Source organism: Vicia villosa, linkage group LG3, assembly GCF_029867415.1.
Source record: "Vicia villosa cultivar HV-30 ecotype Madison, WI linkage group LG3, Vvil1.0, whole genome shotgun sequence".
In the NCBI taxonomy this organism is placed as follows: Eukaryota; Viridiplantae; Streptophyta; class Magnoliopsida; order Fabales; family Fabaceae; genus Vicia; species Vicia villosa.
In genome coordinates this window covers 191,738,702-191,762,028 of record NC_081182.1, presented here as the reverse complement: position 1 = coordinate 191,762,028, position 23,327 = coordinate 191,738,702, and the positions used below count along the sequence as shown (strand labels likewise).

At 33.5% G+C, this 23,327-nt stretch overlaps 2 protein-coding genes across 3 annotated transcripts; both read left to right on the top strand.

The window, feature by feature from the left end:
- The first annotated feature begins 1,194 nt into the window (after nucleotides 1-1,194).
- On the top strand, nucleotides 1,195-4,811 carry LOC131593162 (alkylated DNA repair protein ALKBH8 homolog). 2 transcript variants are annotated; one of them, XM_058865426.1, is made up of 7 exons: nucleotides 1,195-1,590; nucleotides 1,723-1,799; nucleotides 1,989-2,117; nucleotides 2,349-2,391; nucleotides 2,488-2,595; nucleotides 3,035-3,166; nucleotides 4,547-4,811. In XM_058865426.1, exons 3-7 carry the CDS (start codon nucleotides 2,095-2,097, stop codon nucleotides 4,592-4,594), a joined length of 354 nt encoding a protein of 117 aa, XP_058721409.1. In that variant the 5' UTR covers nucleotides 1,195-1,590; nucleotides 1,723-1,799; nucleotides 1,989-2,094; the 3' UTR covers nucleotides 4,595-4,811. The 2 variants fall into 2 exon arrangements, with proteins under 2 accessions (XP_058721409.1, XP_058721410.1); XM_058865427.1 differs by lacking the exon at nucleotides 2,488-2,595.
- Nucleotides 4,812-13,769: 8,958 nt separating this feature from the next.
- On the top strand, nucleotides 13,770-21,841 carry LOC131593161 (putative disease resistance RPP13-like protein 1). Its single transcript, XM_058865425.1, has 5 exons — nucleotides 13,770-13,905; nucleotides 13,998-14,051; nucleotides 14,742-14,795; nucleotides 18,266-21,452; nucleotides 21,565-21,841. The coding sequence occupies exon 4, from the start codon at nucleotides 18,272-18,274 to the stop codon at nucleotides 21,329-21,331; it is 3,060 nt and encodes a 1,019-aa protein (XP_058721408.1). The 5' UTR covers nucleotides 13,770-13,905; nucleotides 13,998-14,051; nucleotides 14,742-14,795; nucleotides 18,266-18,271; the 3' UTR covers nucleotides 21,332-21,452; nucleotides 21,565-21,841.
- Nucleotides 21,842-23,327: the final 1,486 nt, after the last annotated feature.

Here is a 23,327-nt window from a genome sequence, read left to right as displayed (position 1 = left end):
AAAAAATATTAATCCTAATTTCTAAGCTATAACCTAATTAACTTAATTGAGTTACCCTAAATTAATTAATTAATAAGAATAATAAAAACAATCAAGAAAAGATAAATAAACAAGTTGAAAAATTCTAAAAAATAAATAAAAAATGCAATGTACCTCCCCTGGGATCGAACCCAGATCTGGAATCCCATTCCATGTTATCCTTGGCCAATTACGCTGGTGGCTTTTGTTGTTATTGCAATGGCCGGTAATTAATAAATATCAAGAAAACATTAAAGAATTCAGACTTCAGTCAACACTGGGTCCCATATGCACTGCACCAACCAATCAGAACTGAGACCACAAGACAAGACTTTTACCTGCGAACCACACGCTGCCACGCTTTGGAGAGAGAATCGGAGAGATTGACTGGCCAATGAGGGGCGTCCCCTGAGCCACGCATGCATTCAAAGGAGTCAAATGTACGGTTCAGCTTCTTCTTCGCGTGGACCTGCGGAATTACCTGCGGAAATTGCCACGCTTTTTCCTGTAGATTTTTCTATGAATCCATCACCACCCATGGCACGACTTGGAACCTGCATAGATCAGCATCAAACAAAAAAAGCAAATGTCCATATCTCATTAGAATAACCTCCTGACCACGAATATGGCCTTGGTTTTGCTTGAATCTCCCTGGAACATGGACAACGAAGAGATTCCTTCTTTGTGCCCTAACAATGGCAACTAGTGGTTTAGCCCTCAAAGCTCATGATTAATGGTCCTGTTCTTCTCTAAAACATCTTACAAACTCAAAGCAATCATCCAATCTCATTAAAATATAGCCATATCACTACGCCAAATTTGGCTTTTAGCAGCACATCTACGAAAGCGCTTTTAGGAAAAAGCGCTGCTATAGGTTTCGCGAAAAACAAAACTAAAAAACAAGGGAAAAAGCGCTGTTATAAAGATTAAAAGCGCTGCTATAGGGTAAGATATGAAAGCGCTTTTAAAAGCGCTGTCGTAGCTTATTTAAAATTAAATTTTTTAAAACAATAGTAACAACTGTTCGATCCACTGTGTCGACATTTTTATGATTTTAGTGTAACTACAAATCTAAAGGTTATTACTATTATTTTATTATTTTAAAATATAACAAAAAATTACTCCCTATTTTTTTGTTTCATATTGAAACTCAATCCTCACGATATTTACCTCTCATTCAATTCTGACTTCTCTCACCTCTATCAAAACTCAAATCCTCATGTTTATGAGTTTATCCTTCTCTTCAACAAACCACACTTAGATTCTTTTATCCAATTTTAGGGTTAGGATTTCTCAATACCTTCTTTGCGAAACCTGACCTTCTCCGTGCACCAAGAGACCACCGTGTCTCCAAAACTCTACAGCTACCAGGATTATTGAGCTTGAATCCTCTTTGGAGATAGATAAAAGAAAAAGTCTCAAAAGGAGGTTACCACTGTTGCGGCGAAGATGAAGTCCCGTGCTGATGAGGTTTTGGGATCCCTTCTTCATTTTCACTGTAATTCAACCACGCCTCTGATTCATCCTCCTTCCTCCTTGCGATGGATTCCGTATCGAAAGCCAGAGAACTCTGTATGTATCCTCTCTCTTTCTCTTCATTCGTTATCAACCCTCTTTCTATTCGATTTTAGGGTTTCTACTACGAGCAATTTGATTTTTTATTAACTTTTTTCTGTGCCCTAAATTTTGATTTCGCATCTTTAGGTACCCGTATGTAACTGAATCTTGTGTCGTTGCTATCAAATTCAAAGATGGGATTCTTATGGCTGCTGATATGGGAGGTTTGTTTGATGCTAAATCTCTCTTAACTTCACCTGAAAATTTCTTTTTTAGGGTTTTACTTTTAGGGGTTTTCTTCTGATTTGTTTAAAACAGCATCTTTGCGAAGTTTGTTGAAAGGTTTAAGTATTTGTGTTACTCTGTATGTGCTATCAATGGTGTTTGATGGATGGAATGACCTAATGGTGTAGGTTCTTATGGATCTACTTTGCGTTACAAGATTGTTGAGCGTTTGAAGCCTATTGGAAAGCACTCCCTTCTTAGTGCTAGTGGGGAAATAAGTGACTTTAAGAGATTATGTGCTACCTTGATGAACTCATGTGAGTAATTTGGTTCAAGTAAAATATTAAACGATTGTCTCAAATAAGAGAAACAGAGAAGGGTGTGATTAGTTAATTGTTCTGCAATCAGTTTCATTTTATTTGGTTGGCTGATTTAGCTACTTCTTTTTAAACTCCGTAAAAGACTCCATCTGTATATTGTAACCTTGAATTTGATATTTTCAAAGTACTACTACTTTCCTGTATAACTGTTGCTTTTGACTGCTGCAGCCTTAATGACAACATTTGTGTGACTGCTGCTGCTGCTATAGGGGTATGCCTTGATTGTCTTGCCATTTGTGTACGATTTTTGTTTGTTGAGTTACCTGTATGTATGATTTTGTTTGTTGTGTTTGTGTATCTTATTCAGTTTAACAAGATTGGCATTAATTACGAGGACAACCATGTGGCAAAAAAGCATGCTCAAATTCATATGGCACTAGAACTGCTTCTGAACTTGAATTTTTATTTGAAAAATGTATGTTGCACTGCCATTTTCTCTGAGAAGCATGCATGATTGTGGTATATTGTTTTTTATTAACCATTAATGTTTAATAAGGTATAATTTAGACTCTAAATATGCAAATAATTATACATTCATTGTCTTGAATGGACTTGTTACTATATTGACTTGTTGAATAAAAGAAGCATCCAGCAAACAAATGATTTTTTCTATGATGAGATTTATAAGTATTATTTTGATTTCCCCTGCTATTTCTTGGTCCCTGTATGCCTAAATCAGTGTAAAATCCACGCTTGTTCCAGCCAACAAAATAATAATTCTTTTAACATAATTTATGATCTTACTCTAAATTGAACTAATTGGAAATTTATATTATAGATGACAAATAAGTTGCAAAAAAAAAAAAAAAGTGAACATTTTGATTAATCCTGACTCTTCTTTCTACTTTGTGCAGATTCAAAATGTTAATACAAGGCGATGCTTAAGTGAGCTTCCCTCATTTTTGTCTCCAATATTTGAAAGAATATCATCATGCCCAACTTTCAAGAATGTTGACTCTGATAGCATAGTTTTGGAACAACTTAAGGTATGATAACTCACTACTAAACTAAATCTCAATGAATTTTAATCTAGTGATAAAAAGTTTGTCTTATTTGTTCATTTGTGAGTTATTATTATTTTACTCTAACGCATGTGTTGAGTTGTTATCACTGTCTCTTTATGTTTGAGGTGAGTTCTAATTTTAAGCCAACTAACCTCAAAATTTGATATATATATATATATATATATATATATATATATATATATATATATATATATATATATATATATATATACTAACACACTTTCTAAACACTTAATTGTATTATTGGTTGAAATTTATATGAATTCAACTATGCCAAGACTCGTTATTAAAGAGACGAGACTATTAGCTGAATTTTATGTGAATTCTACTATATTAGTATGGTTGTGAAAATGATGTTTGTATTGGAGGAGAATTGGAGGAGAATGAATTTGAAGAAAGTGGCTAAGGTAAAATGTTAACATACATAAGACTCATAGCACATTGGTCTATGAAGAATCATCTCTTATTTATACTAAAAAAAAAGCTTATATGATTGTTGAGAAATGGATTCTGAAAGCATAATAATGTTGCCACGTGTCAATTTTGTGTTGATTAAAAGTAATAAGGATGTGAGGTGTCAAGGATACGATTGGAGGCTTTTAAAAGCACTTTTGGTTTTTGAGGTTTAGCAAATTTTGGTTTATACGCCATTATTTTTCTTTGTATTTATTAGAATGTTCACTTTTGTTATGGTCCCTCTTGTAATACATTCTTGGTTGGTTTTCTCTTCCTATACTTCAATACAATATACATTTTCTATTATTGTCTCCCCCATATATTCCTATATCCGTGAATCTTATGTTTACAGAAAATTCCAAATCACTTCATGAGGTATAATGTATCTAAAAAATCTAAGGTACTTGTTTCTGCCAAGCTTCTATAATTATCACAATCTTCATCGGTAGTTAATGGACCAGGTTTTCTTTGTAGACTTTTAGTGTAAAGTTATTGATTCTTTTTTGTCACTAATTTATAATTTTATTTTATGTTGGTAGTTGGCCAACTTTTAGATGTTTGGTGAAAAGTATATATACAACCATCAGAAATGAACACGAACACGGCATGTTCGGGGCTGGTGTCGTAATGACATTTTTTAGAGATGAGTACTTTGAATGTAGTAGCTAACTTGCTTAGGTTGATTTGAATCTGCTCCTTGAGTGGTATATATTTTACTCTGTATGCCTCCATGAGTGATCCGAACTGTCATGCTTTGTTGGCTTCGGGACTGACTTGTGTATGAACGTATGTGTGCAGAGTTGAGGATGTTTTTGTGAATAACTCAGTTTGAGGAGTTGTTACAAGTTGGAATGAGTTGGTTAAATCAGTTTTTTTTTTGTGCAGGTGGTTTTTCCTAGGAAAGAGATGGTTTGTCCGCGTGCAGGTTCGTAATTACAAGGCTTCGGCGATACTGATTGCGTGTGGTCATGAATTGTATGCGTCTTGCAGCATTACACAGATGATACTTCAAGCTTGGTTTCTTATCCTTGAAAAGAGAATCATGTAGCTTTTTTGTATCATCATTCATGGCACAGTAATAGATTAATGGCTGTGTTGTGTTACATGGAAATGAATTACACAATTTTGTGTTAATGGCTGTGTTATGATTCATGATGTTATCATATATTCATAATTTGTTTTTTATTTTTTATTTTACTTTTATTATTCTATCCTTTCTCTCAATAGGAGTATCAGTGTATTTATTTTAAAATTCTGTGATGACACGAAAACACTTTGGTGTAGCTTAGGTTAGGTTCTGGAAAAAGATAAGGAAAAAACGTAAAAGATAAAAAATAAAAAATAAAGCATAAAACATAAAAAAAAAGTGCAACCTACGAAAGCGCTTCTGGAAAAAGCGCTGCTATAGGGGGCTACGAGAGCGCTTTTTTGGATAAAAGAACTGCTATAGGGGAGGCTACGAGAGTTTTTTTCTGGAAAAAGCGCTGCTATAGGAGAGACAACGAGAGCGCTTTTCTGGAAAAAGCGCTGCTATAGGGGACACTACGAGAGCGCTTTTCTGGAAAAAGCGCTGCTATAGGGGGGCTACGAGAGCGCTTTTCTGGAAAAAGCGCTGCTATAGAGGGGGCTACGAGAGCACTTTTGGAGTTTCAAAAGCGCTGTCGTTACCTACGGCAGCGCTAGCTTTGACAGCGCTTTTAAGCGCTCTAAAAGACCAAAATAAGCGCTGTCGTAGGTCTTTTATGGCATAGTGTATGCAGAAAACCAAATTCAAGAAGTCATGCAAACGTGATGAACATGGTATACGAATGATGGATGCTTTCATATGCTATAAACCACATGCACTTACCTTGTGTTACCTTAGGAGGAGAATGAAAGAGTTGTTTGGCTTTGATAGTGACTAAATTTGAGAAAACAAAAATTGCACCATGTTTGTAAAAGTTGGAACTTTGGATACCCTTGCCTCTCTTCCACTTTTTTCGTCCCCCTCTTTTGAAGAATGATTAGGGTATATATTAGGGTTGGAAACTTGGGAAAGAATCAAAAGATTGATTGAAACAAATTTGACTTGGAAATTTGCATGAAAACATTCTATTTTAGTTCAAATCATATCACTTTCTCTCTCCACGAAATTCTCTTGGTTTTATGTCTATATATTCCTCAATATTTGATAGAAATATAATCTCAATCAAATCTTTGATTATTTTCATTATTTCATTCAATTTTAATTCAAATTTAAGTGATTAAATTCAAAATTAAAATAAATAAAAATAATAAAAATGAATATATGGGCCTTTGGGTCGTGGGTAGGTTTACGATTAAGTTTCAAAACCAAAACTTAGGCCCATGAGCTCAAAAGATCAAAATTATCCACTTTGCACTTCATGTATTTTCTCAATTTTGCCCAACTTTAATAAGTCATAACTCTCTCAATTTTTATTGTATAGAAGTTTTCTAGGACTTTTTGGAAAGCCCAAGATGTCCTCTATAAGCCACTTTGTAACCTTTTTTGCATTTGAGAATTTTATCTTGAAGATATGGCTCTTGACAAAAAAACACCTTTTTGCGAGCTTCTAGAAGGACCTGTAATGTTTTGCCTTATATCTCTTATGCGGAAGCATTTCTTGACCTTGAGCCCAACATCAAAGTTGTAAAGAATTGAGTTTCCTTGAGAATGAGCTTTGGTTGAGGAATTTCTGATAAAGTATGAGAGAGATATGATCAGTCAAAGTTAGGTTGACTTTATCCTTAAAACCCTAATTTAGCAACTTGTCCTTTTGTTGATTTATGAGCTTTCCTTGATGAATCATGATCAATCCTTGATAAAATGATGAATTATACTTAAAAATAAGGACGTTGACCAAAAATCAGGAATTTTGACTGTGGTTTGACCGTAGTTTGACTTTTAGGTCTGATTGGTCGACTGTTGACCATTTGATCAGTTGACTGAGCAATCTTATGAATCAGAGCTTGAAACTTGTCATGAGGATACTTTGAGGCATATGAGAAGCTATGAAGTCCATTTGAGGTGTCAGAAACTGATTATACTTTAAGAAGATCAAAACCCTAGTTTGAGGGTTGTTGTTTAGGAGAGAGACTGCATGCTTCCTTTTTGTATATCTTTGAGCATTTGAAAGTCAGATAGACTGAAATATGAGTAAATATGATGGGAAAATTTTGGGGTATGACACATGGCATGGTCTGAGATTCCAGGTTCAAGCACATGAAGCTCACTAGTACCATTCTGCTGAAACCACTCTTTATTTGTGATAGCTCTGTCAATACATGAGTGGATTGTCCCAGTTGTATGATTATTACACCAAGTATAATGGTCACATATTTTGTCAATTTCATGCAAGCCACATCTAAGCATCATGTGTCTTAAATACATGTACTCTCCTTCCTTTGGGCCTGCGCCTGAATTACTAGGTCATACACTCTATATCAATTTACACCCCCTGAGTCCATTTAATTCCTCATTAGATTTTAGGTTTTTAATTCATTTTTGGTAATAAAAAGAAACAACAAAAATACTATTTTCCCCTTATAATTGTTAGACTTTTAGTACAATTTTTGACATAGAAAATATACTTAAAAAATGTAGTTTTTAGGATAATCATCATAGTTTTTTTAACTCATTTCTTTCCATAAAAATCCCATAAAAATAATAGTTTCTTTCTAATCAATTTTGTGCCAATTTCTAGTATTTTTCCTATGTGCTTGTATATCAAATTTTATATGACCATGTTACTTACTTGTTGACTCCTAATCGTGATTTTATTTTGTATGTTCCTTTAGATCTTAGGGCTTATGATCTTCACATGCTAACAAGGCTAGTTCTCTCCCTTAAAACCCTAAATTTAGGTAGACATAACCATTAGGATAGAATTCCTTTCTTTTTCTTTCCAACATTAAAACATCTAACTAATATTTGTATTTAATTCCCTTTAAAAAATACAGTGAAAACACCTTAAAAAACATATAATAAAAGTCATAATAATAAAAAGGGAATGGAAACTCTTGTCCCTCTTGTTTAAGGGGATCACCTGAGTGGAAGTTCTCAATCATAACAAACACCAACAAAAGTATATCAAACCTCACTTGTTTAAGGGAGGTACTTGAAACGCTCGACAAATTTATTTCCCCTCTCTTTTGCCTTCAGGGCATTCTTTCCCATTAATCGGACACGTTGCTTCCTTTCGATCGCAGATAGGTAACCATAAGACTCCATTCAACGAGCTGTTATCCTAATGCTAGATTGTAAATGTAACTTCGTCCACTTAAAAACACAAATAAACAAAAACATGTGAGCCGAACTACGACGCTCTGATTCCTGAAAAGGATACGTAGGCATTAGGTCGCGGGGCCTAAGCGAGCACAACTATTTATAAACCTTATTTTCCCTGTATTTCTTTTTCTTCCTTTTGCACGCATTTCCTTTACATTAAGCTTTAGATTTATAGTTAACACACCCTTTAGATAGCAACAAACATAGGAGGATACCAACGAGTACGATGGGCGTAAGGGGTGTTAATACCTTCCCCTCATGTAACCGACTTTCGTACCCTACCTTTAGTCATAAGACCTTGTTCTTATTCGTTTTAGGTTTTCTAGCATTCCTTTCCTTTTAGGATCACTACAAGAAAAGCATGTTTTAGATGCAATTTTTTAGCGTCGGCCCCGACTCCGACGCTATTAGCGTTACCTTAACGTCTCACATAACCGACGCTAGCTAAGGAAATAAGCAATTGTTTTATTTTTTTTTATATCTTTACTTTAGCGTCAACCATTTAGTAGCGTCAACCATTTAGCAAAAACTGGGTCGAAAAAAAAATTAAAAAAAAAAAAGCGTCGGCTTCCGCCGACGCTACTATTAAAACGTAAAACCTCAAATTGGCAACTATCCTATCATAATGAAACACGTGGCATCATGTTGCGACGCCACTAAGCCGACGCTATAGACAACATGTACTGTTGGTAAAAGGGAACACCCAACCATATGGTGCCACGTAGCATATATTAGCGATGGTGGCGGCCGACGCTACATTTATGGGTATAAGCTATGGACAACGAGTAGTGACCACTTAGCGTCACTTCTAGCCGACGCTACGGTAGCGACGGCCTTACGCTACTATTAGCTTCGAGGTGTTTAGCGACGGTCCCGCCCCCCACACTAAGCCGACGCTAACAGCTATTAACGTCGGTTTTAAAGATGTTAGCGACGGTTTGTGACCGACGCTAAAGTGTTGTTTTCTTGTAGTGGATAGATATGTCAGTGGCGACTCTGTTGTTCATTTTTTTTGAGCGTGAGAAAACCATCTAGAAGAAAAGAGACGTCCATCCCTTGTGCTTGTGGCCCCCTCCACAAGAGTAATTGTTTCCAGATTTCAAGATTTTTCTCACTCAGCAACGGAATTTCACACGTTCAAAGCCACAATTACTCTCCCAATTTTCCAAAAGAACTATTCTTCAGCTATTCTTCAAGAAACCGTCCATGTCCCCTAAATTCTCTCCTTCAGCAGTTACGACCCTCACAGTATAAAAGGAATCTGAATGAACATTTTGAGGGTCCACCGTTTTTTACCGAGATTTTTGATAACAGTTCAGAGCATTTTATTTTCAGTCTTAAATTTTCATTCCTGTTTCAGCCTTTGATTTCTACACCGGAAATCAAGTGCCCCTTAGTTTTCTTTTAAACTTCCAAAATTAGTTTTAGGTTTTACTGTTCGTCCTATTTTCTTTTTCTGCATTTGATTTGTGATCCGAGAAGAGAAGAAGCAAACAGCCTAACGGTCTATGGAGGATTTGCATCTGATACTCAAAGTATATTTCAAGCTTCAATTTTATTTCCAAGTTTTAGTTATTTACATGCTTTGAAATTTTAATTTTATATCTGAGAATATGTCTGAAATTTCGTCTGCTATTTATCGCTTTGAATATGTTATAAATACCATGTCTGGCTAAATATATTAACTCCGGTATGTAACATTAAATCAAAGGGATTCGGTAACGAATTGGCACATTTTATTTTATAATCAAATCTCTTTTCTGGTTCGATTCTTATTATTAATATTAAAATTGTATTATTACGAGAGTAAATGACAGTATAGAGGTTAAAATTAATAAGAACGGGAGTTTGAGATTTTAACTGGACAGTAAGAATGAAACGTTAATTTTGAATACATCGAAAGCGCTTTAAGATTAATTAAACTCTATTTTGTTTTCAAAATGTATTTTTGGAGATTTAAATGACACAACGAGCGATCATCTAGGTCCAAATATATAGTCGGAATCAATAAACACGAGAGTGTGAGACAAAGATTTTTAAACTGATAGTTTTCACTGAAAGAAGTTTTGTGACATTTGAAATGGTGCCAATAAATTACCGAACCCCTGAAGTTAGATAAATTACATACCGACATTTGCTTATAATTAGTTTTAGACTCTTTTTAATTACTTCACCCCCTTTTATTCGTCAACCGAATATTATTAGCCTTAGATTTACACCATAACATTAGATAACAGTGATTGATTTTTGGTCCTTTGGGTTCGATAATCTTTAAAGCTACGCGATACGACTGTGCACTTGCAATCAAGAATCTATAGACATACCAAGTCATGATCAAGTTTTTGGCGCCGTTGTCGGGGACCAATTAAGTCAATATCGTAACTTCGTCGTTGCACCGTAGAGACTAAGGCAACATTATTCTTATTTGCTCAAATAAAATTTAAGTGACTTTTTAAAATCTTGATATCCAAAAAAATTTCAACAAAAAGATAAAATACCTAGAATAACATTTTTAGAATAACTATTCAGACCAAATTTACATTTGAAGCTTTTATAAAAAGTTTCTTTGTAATTTTTTTTTACATAAAACTATATAACACTATAAAAATCATTTAAAAAAAAGGCAATGTAATATATAAAAAAGTGGTATATAAAAAAGTGATTTTTGTACTTTAATATTTTATTTAAACAATGTAATATTCTGTAGTTTGTATTTGTAACGAGTTTTTTTAAAAAATAAATTTTTTTAACCTCTCAGTTTTATACATAAACAAAGAGGTATGATCCGTTAGTTTTGAAAATAATAAAAGTGTAGATGTTGGAGTACAAACCTCATGTGCAAATAAGTTTAGTCTTCGATTTATAAAAACTTATGGGCAAAGTGAAAACTTTTTATGACGTCCATTGTTATCTCGCGTTTGTAGCCGAAATTAAATGCATTTCGTCTCTGAGGATAATTTTTTTTGTAATAGTGAATAATTGTTTAGAGTGCATTTTTTAAAAGAATTTAAAAAATATAAAATTTTAATAACTCTTTTTTTTTTTCTCTTCAAAATGAGATAGATTTTTAAAAAATTATTTGGTATAAATTTTTTATATTAATTTAAATTAATTGTATAAAATTGTGAGTTAGTGGATAAAATTGTGACTAAAGTTTTGAATATACTGGAATTTAAAAGACAATTTTAAAAATACTTTTTATAGGATTCGTGTAAAAGATAAATAGAATATAAAAATCTATGAACATAATTTGGAATTTTTTTTTAATAACTATGTTTTAAAAAAAATACATATCTAACCCATATATAAAGAAAATTATCGCAATAATTATGTTTGGGGTGTTTCACACGTCGGCATCATTCCATATAGCGTCTCCTATTTTTTTAAATTTTTTTCAATTATCTGCGGATTTAGTGTTACCTGCGAATATACCTACAGAATATTTTTATATTTGGTCTGCATATAAATCCCAGGTAAATACGCATGTAAATCCGCAAGTAACACAAAATCTGCAGGTAACTGGAAAAATTTGAAATAAAAATAGGAGGCGCCATATGGAATGGCACCTACGTGGAAAACACCCTAAACATGACTATTGGGGTAATTTTCTTGAAATATAGGTTAGTTATGTATATATTTTTTAAAACTTGATTGTTAAAAAAATAGCTTATTGATCGGTAAAATAGCAGGTGTACTATTTTGCCTCTGTAGTAATAAAGGGGAATTCCTCGAATGTCGATCTCAAGGACTGCGTGTCAGTATAGAAATTAATTCGTTGTTCAATTAAACAAAAACTTAAATTGGAGTTTTGATTTGCAATTATAAATTAAATATAAATAAAAATAACAAAAAATTGACTAAATGGTTTTAACAAATATGAGAGCATGCTAGGGTAAAGTGTATGATTTGCCCTGTAATAACCTTGAATCTAGATTTCTTCAACAAGTTCATAACCTTTAATTACCGCCCTTTAAATTATTTTCCCCTAATTCCTTAGCTAGAAAACCTTTGAACATTCATCCTAAATTCTAATTCCTTAGCGAATTATGATGAAATCAAGCCTTTGTTTTATCAAGAGTTAACCGGTAACTATAGGGTATCCCTATTCCTAGGTGATATCTACTATAGTCTAATCGTACAAAAACCTTAACAACCACGGTCCAGCTAGTTGTTAACCGTAAATCAATCTTGTTGGTCCTACAAAGAAAGCATAAAAACCTTGTACAATTAAATTGAATAAGAAAACAAATCTATTAATGAACTTAGGAATTCAGAATCATTACAGAATCAAATCAGGGACACCCCCTAACATTGGGGGGTTTAACTACTTATATTGTTCAAAGAAAACAAAATATAAAATAGAGACATTACAAGTGTTGGAGATAAAATTTGATCTTCAATCGCTTCCGTTCATGAAAACCTTTATCTTCTCCTATCTTCAATCTTGTATTCTTCTCTCGGCCAAAAAGTCCTTTCATTCTTCTTCAAAACTAAATTAAATAGCTGGCATTCACTTAGGTCGGTTGGAAGTACCCAAAACGCCCTCACAGCTTAACCCATGAAAAAAAATGAAATAAAATCATAAAATCAGTGTCACATGCTGACACAGCCGTGTACCGTGACACGGGCACCCGTGTCAGCTTAAAATTTGGTTGTTTTGTCCTAGGCCTCCTGACACGGTCGTGTCCCTTGACACGGCCCGTGTCAGCCCCTGACTTCGGAATTTGGCTTTGAGGTCTTTATCATCAATGTTGTAGCCCTTTTCGTTAGAGAAATTTTTCCGCCGAAACCACGTCATTCCGAGTTACGAAGCTCTAGTTATGATCAAAATATTACACGCCTGTCACGATGAGAAACATACTGAAATTTTCCAGATCTCACACTTGCTGACACAGGCCGTGTCAGCCCCGTGACTTTCATCTCTTTTTCATTTTCTTGGCCAAACTTCATCCTAACATGGCCAATGTCAGGTTACACGGGTGGTCGCGTCAGGTCTCCTGTAGCATGATTTTTCACTTCCTTAAAAACTATGCTTGTTGTACCTTTTCTCATTGACTTGTCTCGATTTATTCCTTTGAGCCTGCAAACAGTACAATACACAACCAAAGCATAAAATATAGAAGAATGCAGTAAAACACTTGACAAAATAAAGCAAAGACAACTAAAATTAACGGTAAATAAACGTTTAAAATCCACTGATCACTTATAGTAGACCATAGGTCAGACTTAAACTTTGTTAGTTTATCAGAGGCCAGACTCAGGCCTTTTACGGTCCGTTTGGTGCGCAGGATATGATAGAGAAATAATAGGATATCAAACAGGATAAGGATATGATATGATACAAACATAATAAGATTTATCCTATCATGTGTTTGATTGACAAAAGATAATAGATAGTGTATATATATACACACGTTTGTAAAATAATTATTATTTTCCTAAATTATTTTGTAAAATATTTTAAAATTGATAAAAAAATTAATATTTTTCAATAATTAAAAAAATACATTGATACTATTGAGTAAATAATTTCAAATAATATATATATATATATATATATATATATATATATATATATATATATATATATATATATATATATATATATATATATATATATATATATATATATACCCTTGTAAAACAACTATATTTTCTAACCATTATTTTATAAAATATTTTAAAATTTATTAATTGATAAAAAAAATTATAATTAAAAAAATTCATTGATACTATTGAATAAAATATTAAAATTGATGGGTGAGTTGTTATTCTAGTATATAGAAGGTACCCTCCCTTTCCAACTCATTTACAGTTTCATTTTGCATTCCATTCTCAAATAACAAACAGAAGCTAACTCCCATCTCCGTTTTCGCATACTCTTTCAAATATATTACTTCCACCACCGTCCTTTTCTCCTCTCACCGCGGGAAGCCGTTTTCGGCTCACCTCATATGTATGTTTGTAAACTCTATTTTTTATTGGCAAATTTTGTGTTGCCTCTAATTTTATGAATTTAATTACATGTTTATATATTCACTCTCATAGGTTCTTTTTCATTGCAAGATTCTACTCTCAGCTAGTTTATTCACACACTTTCAGGTAATAAATATATTTCTCTCCCTGTAAATATATTTTTATTTTTTTTATAGCAATTTATTTTTGTATTTATTTCTGCAATTAATTTAAATATAAGTTAATTGATTTTAATTGCTTTATTTTTTACTTCTTTAGTTTTCCTGGGGATAATATTTTTTTGAAATAATTTTGTATTCTCTTGCAACAAAAGTTACTCTCTTTCAATTCACACACTTAAATATTTCATTTAATATTTTACAGCAATTTATGTTATTTATAAAAAAATTTCTTAAATGTTTTTTCTTAATATTTTACAGTAATTTTTTCTTAAATGTTTTCTTAGTGCATTTAAAAAAATGAAATCCAAAATTTTTTTTAACACAAATATATATATTTTTTTACCATGTGGTCTTTTTTTAATACGGTTATATTAATAAAAGAAAACAGTACACAAAAATGAGGAGAACTATACAAAAACTCACTCAATAATTAACAAACCTAATTAACAAACCTAAAGAAAGACGGACCAAATATATTCTTTACAAAATCTACCCTCAGAAATAAGGGTGTGTCCTCTTCTTCTCTCACCGCGGGAAGGCGTTTTCCGGTCACCTCATATGTATGTTTGTAAACTCTATTTTTTTATTGGCAAATTTTGTGTTGCCTTACCTCTAATTTTATGAATTTTACATGTTTATATATTCATTCTCATAGGTTCTTTTTCATTGCAAGATTCTAGTCTCAGCTGGTTTATTCACACACTTTCAGGTAACATATTTCCCTCCCTGTCATTACAATTTTTATTTTTCGTTTAGCAGTTTATTTTTGTATTTATTTCTGCAATTAAATTTAAGTATAGGTTATCTCAGCTGGTTATTTTTGTATTTTTATAAAAAAGCAAGACTTTTCTCTTTTTTTTTTATTCTATAATCTCTATAAAGCCCATCCAGAGTCTTAGGATGGGTTTTTAGGCGAGTTATCCAATCACCGTGCTCGGATATGGCCCCTCCAATTTCAAAGCTTGAGATAATATTGTCAGCAGCCTGGGAGTATACGGAATTGCAATTCCCTGCTCTATTTGACTGTTTGCAAGTTAATCGTATCAAGTTGTGTAACTCGGATACTTGGAGTGATGATTCTTGGAGATGGATCATTTAGGGAGTCCTGTATTTTTTGGCCGATTCACCCAATTTGGAATGGGAAGACCTTCGGTTCATTCTTTCTAGCATGATGGACTACAATTGCCAAACCCGTTGGAGTCACTACCACAAGCCCCTAATGAAATCCTAATATCCCTCCACCATATGGACCAATTGTGCGTATTAACTGACTAAGAAGAATCTAGGATAAAGCCCTTAAAGTTTCCATATCTGGACACGAGAATGGAGTACCACAACGGCTTCAAATCCTTTAACTCCAAGGGCACCATGTTGTTTCGCTTTATATATTGTTTCCCACGAAACCCAGCTAATTCTCTTCTTATACACTTCACCACATATAAGAAAAGCTCTTTGAATATTAATGATATCCTAATACGTCCTCGATAAGAGAACTGTTGTCTCTTAAAACCACGATTTTGTTCGCCTACCGAGCTCTAAAAAAGGAATGAAAGAATTTGGTATTTTGGTCTCTTGCATATGGATTTTTTTATCCAAATGAATGACTCCTTGAAATTAAGATGATGCCATAATTGCTTCTGGCCCTGAATCCTTGAGTCAACATGGCTGTGATCTGAGAATTTAACTTGTCACCTCCATTTTATACCTGCCACCCCTTCAAATAGGGCATTTTTACCAAATTATCCTCGTAAAAAACCGGTTTTTTTGAAATTTTTGGTACCGTACCGGAAATTTCATATAAATACCGGAAATTTTGTTGATTTTATCAATTTTACCGTGCCTGATGCTACATACCAGAAAATTAAAAATTCCGGTATCGGATTTTTCAAATTTACAATATGTGGAGAAGTACCGGAAATTTGAAATTTTCGGTACATGAAAAAGTACACATGAACTTTTCGGTACATGAAATTTTCGGTACAAGAAATTTCTCTATATTAAGAGTGCTATGAAATTTCAGGTTCTTTTAAGAGTGCACATATTTCCCTTATATGAAAAATACTGCAAATTTGAAATTTCCGGTAATATTGGGACTTAATTTTTTAAATTGCACCAGAAATTTTGAAAATTCCGGTAAATGGATACCGAAATTTTGTAAAAAACAATGAATTTTCGATATCAATCAAAAAGAAGTATCAGAAATTTGCTCTGCGGTACCGTAAATTTACTTTTTGATGATTTTGGCAACAGTAGTGTAGGATGTGCATGAGGCTGTGGAGTGTAATATGTGCGATTTTTCCATTCCACAGTAAGGAATAAGACTAATTACATTAGGGTAACTAGTATCATGAAACTTTAGACTAGGATGAATAACTCTAGATTGAGTAACTAGACAAGAGGCACGAAAGAGATGCTTGGAACTTGAGTATTGTGACTGGAACTTGAGACTAGGAATAGTCCATCAATATCAATACTTCCATGTAAAAGCACTTGGTTAGAATTTGTAGAGTACGGGGATTAGGGTGTCCAGACTTAAGATGCCAGGAAAACTGAGCATTGTTAGGATTAAGACTTATTATATTGGAATAACTAGTATCATGAAGCTTAAGATTAGAATCAACAACTATAGATTTAGTAACTAGACAAAAGGAAGGAAAGAGATAGAGATGATTGGAACTTGAGTCTGGTGACTGGAATTTGAGACTATTAAAGTCATAGAGTCCATAACTACCAACACTTCAATGTAAAAGTACTTGGTTAGTAACCTGAGATTTGACAACACAATAGTTAGAGTGAAACTCAAAGAAAATAGTTATGTAAAACAAGATGGCTATTGAAGACAAAATTATGAAGAACTAGAGGAGCTGATTTGCAGACTTTGGTTATTTCGTATAAAGAATTGATTAGGACCTTCATAAGGGACACATTGTTGGATATTCAGAGAGTTGTTTTGTGGCATGATAACTGGCTCTAAAGTCAGGAAACCAAGTGGAAATGGTATTAGGGAGGATATTGGTGGTGTTGGTTAGCATTGCATTAGGCTGCGTAGGGAGAAAGCGTCTGAATGAAGGTAATGTTTGAGGACGATTTAGAGAAATGACCTTGATATGCTTATGATAAACCTTGAGGATAACTATGGTATTCAGTGGGTATTGGTGCTTGAAAATATTGATTAAAATGATGATAATAGACTGGGGCAATATGGCCCAATTTAATGCAAACATAACATTGAACATTATCAAATCCGCCTCTGCCACGTCCTCTTCCTCCTCTAGCACCTCTACCACAAGAGGAGTTTCCACCAAAAGAGTAGTGAGAGGGAAAGCTTGAACCAACAACATTTCCATTAGCAAAGGACGAAGAAGAGGATTCTTTAGGAAAAAAAGTAATGTCAATCTCTAACTTGGATGGTATGAGATTTATATTGGCTACATCAAGTTGAACTTTCTTGTTAAACTCTGAAAGGCACATCTCATGCGTAATCAGTAAGACTTCAACTTCTTCAAGCTCTATTGACTCACATTTGGGATTTAATGACCGAAATAACATATCCATAATCTTTTCACTGTCCATATTTTAAGAGAGAATTAAGTTTTAAAAATCTAAAACTCAAAAATTATTGTAGTTATAATGTGAATTTGGATTCTTTGAACCGGTTGGTCTTTAACTAAAGTTTTGCGAGTGTATATTTGAGTCCAACCTTGTTACATTCTTTTCTACTGCCATATTGTGATGAATAAGGATAAAAAGGATACTAATTTGCTTGATATGGTTATCTGCTGTTTGGAGTATATGGTTAGTTAGGAATGCAATTGTGTTCCAAAATAAGGTGTTTACTTTTGAGGTATGTTTGGTGTCCATTAAATCGACTTCTTGGTACTTTTTTCTTTTATTTTGAATAAAAACACTGATTTCTAAAAATAGAATAGTGGTGAAGAAATATACAAGTAACAATAATTTTGTTGTTTGCAATGAAGATAGTCTTCATATATAGTTCTTATCATAGCAGCATAATGTGCCATTAATGAAACAATCCATTATTCTTAATATATGTTTAGAACTTTACACTTTATGTAATATGTATGTTTTAAGTGTTTGACATTGATATTGAAACAATGTGTAGAAGATAGTTTTTGTTCCATTATGCTTAGCAGAAGCTAACATATTACCAACTTACAGGTAGTCATGGCAGGATTGATGGTTGCAGGAGCGATTCTCACCCCTATCATTCAACTTGCTATTGAGAGTCTTGCATCAAAATATTTTGAAAACCTCTTCAATAAACGACTGCTAGAAAAACTTACAAACACTTTGAATTCTATAAATAAAGTCTTGGAAGATGCAGAGACAAAGCAGTACCAAAAAGATGAGGTGAGGATTTGGCTTGACAATCTAAAGCACGAGGTATATGAAGTAGATCAGCTGTTGGATGAGATTTCTACTAGTGCACGACAAACGAGCAAGAGCAAGGTTAAACGATTTAGCTCTTTTTTTCCAAATCAGTTTAAATCTAGGATCAAAGACTTGCTCGATAAGCTAGAAGATCTTTTAAAGCAGAGTGATGTTATGAGATTGAAAGAAGGAACAAGTGCTCGTAATGAAGTTGAAGTCGGTCCGAATTCTTCAAAAAGACCGCCAACGACGTCTTTGGTGGATGAATCTCTCATATGTGGTAGAAGGGGTGAAAAGGAGAAAATTGTAAGTTTCTTACTTTTAGACAATGGTAGTAGTAGCAGCCCCACACCAATACTGAGCATAATTGGTCTTGGTGGGATGGGTAAGACCACCCTTGCTCGGCTCGTCTACAATGAAGACAAGGTGCAAAAGTGCTTTGAACTTAAAGCTTGGGTCTATGTTTCAAATCCATTTGATATTACCAGACTCACTAAAGAAATTCTCGAGCAATTTAATTCTTCACCAAATAGTGAAAGCTTGGAAATACTCCAACGTCAATTGCAACATACGGTAACAGGCAAAAAATGTTTGCTTGTTCTAGATGATATTTGGAACGCAAATGAGAAAAGTTGGAAGCATTTACTAACTCCGTTTAACAAAGGATCTTCTGGAAGTAAAATTATTGTGACAACACGAAATAAGGACGATGCATTAGCCATGGAATCTGCCGAGTTATTTGAATTAGAACAATTGGGGGAGACTGATTGTTGGAATTTATTTGTGACACATGCTTTTCGCAACAAAAACGTGAGTGAATATCCAGATTATGAATCAATTGGAAGGATGATTCTAGTCGACAAGTGTGGAGGGTTGCCATTAGCCGTGGAATCAATGGGGAAGCTCTTGAGAAGAAAGTTCTCTAAAAGTGAATGGGATAAAATATTGAAGACTGATATGTGGTGTTTATCAGAGAGAGACAGTGACATAAATCCAGTATTGAGACTGAGTTACCATAATCTTCCTTCCATTTCGAAGCGTTGTTTTGCTTTTTGTTCCATAATTCCCAAGGGTCATGCGTTTGACAAGAACAGTTTAATTAATCTTTGGATGGCAAGTGGTTTGCTGAATTCCTACAAAAGTGACAAAAGTAAAGAAGAGTTGGGTAGTGAATCATTCGAAGATCTTGAATCAATTTCATTTTTCCAAAGATCACTACGTGGTTGTTTTATCATGCATGATCTTGTCAATGAATTGGCTAAATCAGTATCTCGGGAGTTTTGCTTACAAGTGAAGGGTGATAATGTGCAAGGTATATCTGAAAGGACACGCCACATTTGGTGGTCTCTTGATTTGAAAGCCGACGATGGGATATTAAAGCACATTTATAGAGCTAAGGGATTACACAGTTTGTTGATAAAACAACCACGATACGGTTTTCAAAGCTTCATAAGCGGCAATGTGCAATGTGATTTGTTTTCAAAGCTAGAAAATTTGCGGATGTTGTCATTTTGTGGTGATAGATATGAACACAGAGAGTTTGAACTAGAAGATAAAATAGGAAATCTAAAGCTTTTGCGCTATCTAGACCTGAGTTGGACAACGATTAAAAGGTTGCCTGATTCTATCTGTAAGCTTTATAATTTAGAGACACTGATATTGGAAGGGTGTCAAAATTTGAATGAATTCCCTTTAGATTTTTACAAACTTGACCGTTTATGCCATCTTAATCTGAAAGTAAATGAAATAAAGAAGATGCCAAAGAAGATAAGGAACCTAAATAACCTACAAACGCTGACTGACTTTGTTGTGGGAGAGCCGAGTGGGTCTGATATTGAGGAGTTAGAAAGTCTCAATCTCCTTCAAGGAAAACTTTGTCTTTCAGGATTGAACAATGTCACTGATCCAACACATGCCGTAAAGACCCGTTTGCAAGATAAGAAGTTTTTAGAAGAAATACATATGATATTTGATGGTTCAGTAGTGGAAAGCAATGTGTCTGTCTTGGATGCCCTTCAACCAAATAACAATCTGAAGAGGCTCACTATTCAAAACTACAATGGCAATATGTTTCCAAATTGGCTAAGTTGTTGTGATTTACCCAACTTAGTATCCCTTATACTGCAGAACTGTAAAGGAATAAAGATCTTTGGCAATAGCTCAACAAATGTTCCGTTCAAGTTCCTTGAAGTTTTGGAATTTGACTCCATGCCTGAATGGGAGGAATGTTTATGTATTGAAGGGTTTCCTCAGCTTAAAGAGCTTTCTATTACAAACTGTCCCAAATTGAAAAGAGCACTCCTTCCACACCTTCCTTCATTACAGAAATTGGATATTAGGCATTGCAAAATGTTGGGTGTATCCATTCCCAAGTGTGATAACATCATAGAGTTAACAATATGGAATTGCGATCGAATTTTGATAAATGAGTTTTCATCCAGCTTGAAAGAGTTTGTCCTTCATGAAAATCAGTATGTTGAGTTCTCCATGGATCATTTAATCAACAATCCCAATTTGGAAGTGTTGAAGTTGGATTTCAAGGACTTTGTAGAATGTCCCTCTTTAAATTTGTCTTGTTATAATTCTCTTTCTAGTCTTTCAATAACAGGATGGAAGTTCTCCTCCTTGCCTTTTTCACTACACTTGTTCCCCAATCTTGAATATCTAGAAATCCGTGATTGTCCAGAATTAGAATCTCTTCCTATGGGAGGTTTCCCTTCCAACTTGAGAGACCTTTTTATAATTAATTGTCCTAAATTGAAAGCTTCCAGAGAAGAGCGGGGTTTTCTCCACCTCAAATCTCAAGTTAAGATATATATTGTCAATTGCCCTGGTCTTGAGCACTTGCCATAGGAGTGGGGTTCCCTTTCTAGTTTGTACGTTGTAAGTTGTCCATTACTTTCAGAGAAGTACAAAAAGGAGGTAGGAGAGCGTTGGCATACAATAAGTCACATCCCTGAAGTGAAGATTGATGGTATTGAGCAGCATTAAATTGAGCTGTAGAAATGAGATGTTTGTCATTGTTAATTTTTTTCTTAATTTTTTATTTGGCAAAATAGTAACACTCTGAATTTCATATTGAACAGTGGCAATTCTAACTGAAGCTCAAAGGTCTTGCAGACTAAGACACACCATTGCCATCAACATGAAGCGCAACCACTTTCCTAATCTTTTCATCAATTCAAAAGTATATATGTGTAAATAAATAAAAATTTGGATTTCAACTGTTTTCGATTATTGTGTGGTTAATAAGAGTTTGTATTTAACTTTGTTAGTTGTCTAGTTTCCTACAAAACATTAAGACTGGATATTGTAATATTCTTATTTTGCTATTGATCATAATCTCAAGTTGTGCAAAAGTCTCTGGCTACCATGATTTTATCAAATTCCTGATAAAAGTCTTTTGACAATAAATTGTGTCTTCCTCAAAAATTTGTACCATACATAGTTTACAGAAATTGTGTCTTCAGAAGGAATTTAGAGCTATGAAATATCATAGTACTGCTTCACTTATGTACAAGTGATTATCCTTTGCATAACTATGTACTTTCTCTCAAGTTCTGTGAGACTAGTTTGCATGTGGTTTATGAATGAGGATGTCTTCTGAAGACACTGATTTTTTTTCAGGAATTTAAGCTACATGTACAAAGTACGTAGAACAGTAAACTAGCAACAAAAATACTATAAATTTGTATAAATTTTTAAAAGCTACAAGAAAATAGTAATAGTGTCAATTTTTTTAACAGCAATTATATAGTTCTCGTCCAAACATAACGATTATTTTACAACATTTTATTGCCTAGTTTAAGTAATACAAACACACTTTCGGTTAATACAAGTAGGAATGCGGTCGGGTGGACAAATTGGCGGGTCAGCTACACAGTTCTGATCAATCGCGCATGGGCGGTTAATTTCTGTATTCTCTCCGGCTGCTTCTGATTCTATAACCAGTTCTACAACATAAAATAATAGATGCACATAAGAATAAGAACAGTATTGTATACAAAATATAATCACAACAAAATTTAACAAATCATTAATGTTATACCTGATGAAATCATCAAAAAAGCCAACAACAGTGCCATTGCTAATGAATATTTTCTTGCACTCTCCATTGTTTTGATTTTTGAATACAATGTTGGTTAGGAGTGTGTTTATATAGGCCATGAGCCAATCTTGATGATTATATTTTTTAATTAGGTAAAAATGTTTAACATGGTAAGATTATATTTTTTATTTAGGTAAGAATGTTTAACATGGTAAAAAAATTTTTTTGGTCAAGAGTAAGTTGATTTCTATATATAGGTATTGAGTCTATCTTGAACATGAATTTTTTTATTTAGCCAAAAATGTTAAACATGGAAGACAATCATATTTCAAAATTAATAGAATAAAACAGCCAAAATATACTTTGACTACACTTTGAGGAATGTATCTATAAAAAATAAAAATAAAAAAGAATTTTATTATTCATATTAAAATAGGGATTTTCTTATTTCATCCTATAGTAAAAAGAAAAATCTATGAAATTCTTAAAATACTTCTTAAAATGCAGAAGCATATTTTTTGTGCGCATCTTTTTTTAAATTGTATTTACATAAAACTGGAAATACACTTCCAGTAAAAATCAGAAATATATTTCTATTTACTAATAAATCCAAACACAGTATTGTGGTTGTATTGTGCTTGTTGGTGAGTTTGTAGTGCACATATATTTCTATAATAATAAACTCGAGTCATAGAAAACAAAAATTAAATCTAACAATTAACCGTGATCAGTTATTGGCACAAAAATGTATAAAATAGAAACTGATAATTAATTTGCTTCATTTTAATCAAAGCATTACAC

Excerpts from the sequence above, each read along its gene's own strand:
- LOC131593162 (XM_058865426.1), top strand. The coding sequence starts at position 2,095 with ATGTGCTACCTTGATGAACTCAT. Across the intron at positions 2,596-3,034 it reads TGAATTTTTATTTGAAAAAT|ATTCAAAATGTTAATACAAG; the intron begins GTATGTTGCACT and ends TACTTTGTGCAG. Across the intron at positions 3,167-4,546 it reads TAGTTTTGGAACAACTTAAG|GTGGTTTTTCCTAGGAAAGA; the intron begins GTATGATAACTC and ends TTTTTTGTGCAG.
- LOC131593161 (XM_058865425.1), top strand. The coding sequence starts at position 18,272 with ATGGCAGGATTGATGGTTGCAGGAGCGATTCTCACCCCTATCATTCAA.